Source organism: Rhinopithecus bieti, unplaced genomic scaffold (genome assembly GCF_001698545.2).
Source record: "Rhinopithecus bieti isolate Rb0 unplaced genomic scaffold, ASM169854v2 scaffold_16234, whole genome shotgun sequence".
Lineage (NCBI taxonomy): Eukaryota > Metazoa > Chordata > Mammalia > Primates > Cercopithecidae > Rhinopithecus > Rhinopithecus bieti.
In genome coordinates, this window is record NW_016808946.1 from 14,515 (window position 1) to 18,551 (window position 4,037).

The 4,037-nt window shown below is 43.4% G+C and overlaps 1 protein-coding gene across 1 annotated transcript in view; it reads left to right on the top strand.

Moving 5' to 3' along the window:
* Positions 1–206: 206 nt before the first annotated feature.
* The window catches only part of SLC25A33 (solute carrier family 25 member 33), a 29,704-nt gene continuing 25,873 nt past the window's right edge, over positions 207–4,037 (top strand). The window contains exon 1 of the mRNA XM_017888043.1: positions 207–404. Within this exon, the coding sequence (XP_017743532.1) occupies positions 358–404 (47 nt within the window). The 5' untranslated portion in view covers positions 207–357. The remainder of the gene's footprint in view (positions 405–4,037) is intronic.

Below are 4,037 nucleotides of genomic sequence, written 5' to 3' on the forward strand. Positions count from 1 at the left end.
TTTTGTATTTTTAGTAGAGATGGGGTTTCACTGTGTTAGCCAGGATGGTCTCCATCTCCTGACCTCGTGATCCGCCCACCTTAGCCTCCCAAAGTGCTGGGATTACAGGCATGAGCCACTGTGCCCAGCATGTTCTAGTTTTAAAGAGAGAAAAGCTAAACTTCGCATTCCATTGTGTAGAGAATAGTATAGCTTCTCTGATCTGCTTTGATCCCTTCTTACAGGTGTGGAGGCACAGTTGGTGCTATTTTCACTTGTCCACTAGAAGTCATTAAGACGCGGTTGCAGTCTTCGAGATTAGCTCTCCGGACAGTCTACTATCCTCAGGTTCATCTGGGGACCATTAGTGGAGCTGGAATGGTGAGACCAACATCTGTGACACCTGGACTCTTTCAGGTTCTGAAGTAAGTTCAGTCTCCATTCAGTCTTCTCTGTTCCTGCCACCTGCACACCCTGTACCACCACTGTCAACCCAGAATGTTCATCAGGCTTATCAAATGTGATGTTCTGTTTGCATGGCCTTGGTCCTAACTTAAGAATTAGGTTTCTTTACCAATACCTTTGAGCTGTGACCTTGCTCCCCTGGCAGCGGGGGTCCCAGTGTACATGTGACCATCATCCAGGGCAGTTAGAGTAAACCTAGCAAAGCAAACCAAAAATCCACGTGTAAATTGTTGCATCACATTGTCGCTCTTGCTCAAAGTTCTTGAGGGAAATGAAGATAAGAGGTGGTAGAGTAAAATTTTAAATTGCACAACAGAAGAGTTGTGAATATTTTATTTTATTTATTTTGTTTATTTATTTTTTTTGAGACAGAAGAATCTCGCTCTATTTCCCAAGCTGGAATGCAATGGTGCGATCTTGGCTCACTGCAGGTGATCCGCCCGCCTTGGCCTCCTGAAATGCTGGGAATACAGGCATGAGCCACCGCGCTCAGCCACAAATATTTTTAAAAGAAACAAAATTTTTTTTTTGTTTTTAAAAGACGGAGTTTCGCTCTTATTGCCCAGACTGGAGTGCAATGTCGGGATCTTGGCTTACCACAACCTCTGCCTCCTGGGTTCAAGCGATTCTCCCGCATCAGCCTCTCGAGTAACTGGGATTACAGACATGCGCCACCATGCCTGGCTAATTTTGTATTTTTTGTAGAGATGGGGTTTCTCCATGTTGGTCAGGCTGGTCTCAAACTCCCAACTTCAGGTGATCCGCCCGCCTCAGCCTCCCAAAGTGCTGGGATTACAGGCGTGAGCCACCGTGCCCAGCTGTGAATATTTTTAAAAGAAACAAAAAAAATTTTTTTTTCTTTTTTTTGAGACGGAGTTTTGCTCTTGTTGCCCAGACTAGAGTGCAATGGCACGATCTTGGCTTACCACAACCTCCACCTCCCGGGTTCAAGCGATTCTGCTGCCTCAGCCTCCCGAGTGGCTGGGACTACAGGCACCCGCCACCAAGCCTGGCTATTTATTTTGTATTTTTAGTAGAGACGGGGTTTCACTGTGTTTGCCAGGATGGTCTGGATCTCCTGACCTCATGATCCGCCTGCCTCGGCCTCCCAATTTTTTTGCTTTTATTGGGAAATATTTTAAATGTATAGAAAAGTTATATTTAATAAAATGGGTTTTAAAGTTTGTTTTATACCTGAGCTACCTGCCCATTTTATTATTTTTACTGTAGTTAAAAATAATTCATTTGCTTATAAAGTAGCTAAATATTCTTAAGTCAAATTTGGCTTATCAGTCTGTGCTTAAGGTAAAATCAAATTCAGAAGAGAACTGATTGAGTGTCTTGATTTTTAGCTCAGGACCTTGTACTTTGAGATCCTCTATAAATAATAGTTGAATTTAACTGAGCATGATATTCAAATCTTTGAAACTGATTCTTGGGCAAGAGTGTTCAAGAAAGACATTCATCAAGAAAGCTATCAGTGTAGAAATTTATTTGGGAAATGTTAGAAAAGAATAAAATGGAGATGCTCTGTTTTAAAACCACACATTTTGTGTTTTAGTAGAGATGGGGTTTCACTCTGTTAGCCAGGATGGTCTCGATCTCCTGACCTTGTGACCCGCCCGCCTCGGCCTCCCAAAGTGCTGGGATTACAGGCGTGAGCCACCGCACTCGGCCAGTACATCTAAGCTTACTGAGCAAAACTGAATAGCAAGACCAGATGTCAAGGACAAGTGAGTGCATCAGAAGCCCAGTGAGGGAACAGGGGAGATTGGTGTCCAAGACTCCAGGAGAATTGGGGTTTTTGTTTGGTTTCTTTTTTGAGACAGATTGTCACTCTGTCACCCAAGCTGGAGTGCAGTGGTACTATCTTGGCTCACTGAGACCTCTGCCTCTTGGGTTCAAGCGATTCTGCCTCAGCTTCCCGAGTAGCTGAGATCACAGGTGTGCATCACGATACCTGGCTAATTTTTGTATTTTTGGTAGAGACAGGGTTTTACCATGTTGGCCAGGCTGGCCTTGAACTCCTGACCTCAGGAGATCTGCCTGCCTTGGCCTCCCAAAGTACTGGGATTACGGGCATGAGCCCCTGTGCCTGGGTGAGAATCAGGTTTTTAAATTAAATGCTAAGAAGAGGAGTGGAGACACTGAGCAGGAAGGTTGGGGGTGGGTACAGGAGGGACAGAAGCACAGAGATGTGGAGGGACACTTTGCTCTCAGGACAGATCTGAGTCCATGGCCCCCAACAAGACAGGACTGTGAGAACAACCCTCCTGCTTTGCCTTTTCACATGCTTAGGCAGTGCCAGTATCCTGGTGACACCTTCTAAGGAACATGCAGTGCTTTGGACATAAGGAAACTGAGACAGGTAATGTTACTTCAGTAACATTCAGAATGAACTTCCTCTTGCCAAATAACTCATGACTAGTGAATTTGGATTTACTGTAACTGGGGAACTGTTACCCAAAAGTGTGGGTGTCAGCAGGGCCAAGCATGGAAGGTAAATGGGAATGTTTCTCCATTTTAGGTTTTACAGGATATGTGGGTTGAGTGTCACTTATCCGAAATGCTTGGGACCAGAAGCAATGTGGATTTCAGAGTTTGGAATATTTGCATTTCTTTCACCATCATGTTGTCACTCAAAAAGTTTCTGATTTTAGAACATTTTGGATTCTTATGGCTTTCTAATCTCCAGTAAATCCACCCCCCCATAAGAGATTCTGTGTGTGTGTGTGTGTGTCTGTGTGTATGTGTCTGTGTGTATCTGTTCCCTCCCCTCAATTAGGGCAATTGTTTAGTAAAATTTAAATCAAAGGAAAAAAAGCCACTCCGTGTTTTAATACAGGAACAACTTCCACACCACACAGAAGACAAACTATTTTCATTACGGGCCCACTGGCTTCATTGGTTAACACAGCCACAGCTACACAATAATGAGCCACCACTTATATATGAATACTTTAATTTTTTTTTTTTTTTTTTTGGAGACAGAGTTTCACTCTTGTTGCCCAGGCTGGAGTGCAATGGCGTGATCTTAGCACAACCTCTGCCTCCCAGGTTCAAGCGATTCTCCTTCCTCAGCCTCCCAAGTAGCTGGGATTACAGGCATGTGCTACCACGCCTGGCTAATTTTGTATTTTTATTGGAGACAGGGTTTCTCCATGTTGGTCGGGCTGGTTTCAAACTGCCAACCTCAGGTGATCTGCCCGCCTTGTAGCTGGGATTACAGGCATGTGCTACCACACCCGGCTAATTTTGTATTTTTATTAGAGATGGGGTTTCTCCATGTTGGTCAGGCTGGGCTCGAACTCCTGACCTCAGGTGATCCGCCTGCCTCGGCCTCCCAAAGTGCTGGGATTACAGGTGTGAGCCACAGCACCCAGCATGAATACTTTTAAAATCAGTTTATTTTATTGATATCAAAATGCAAACAATGGCGTTATTAAGTAAAATTTTAGTTATAATGTTTTGTTAGGAAGGTGTTTGTAAAGTGGCATTTTTCACCCAAGAGCTGTTGTATTTAAGCTTTATTTCCTCAACTTTATTTATTTATTTATTTATTTTTATTTTTTATTTTATTTTTTTTTTTTTTT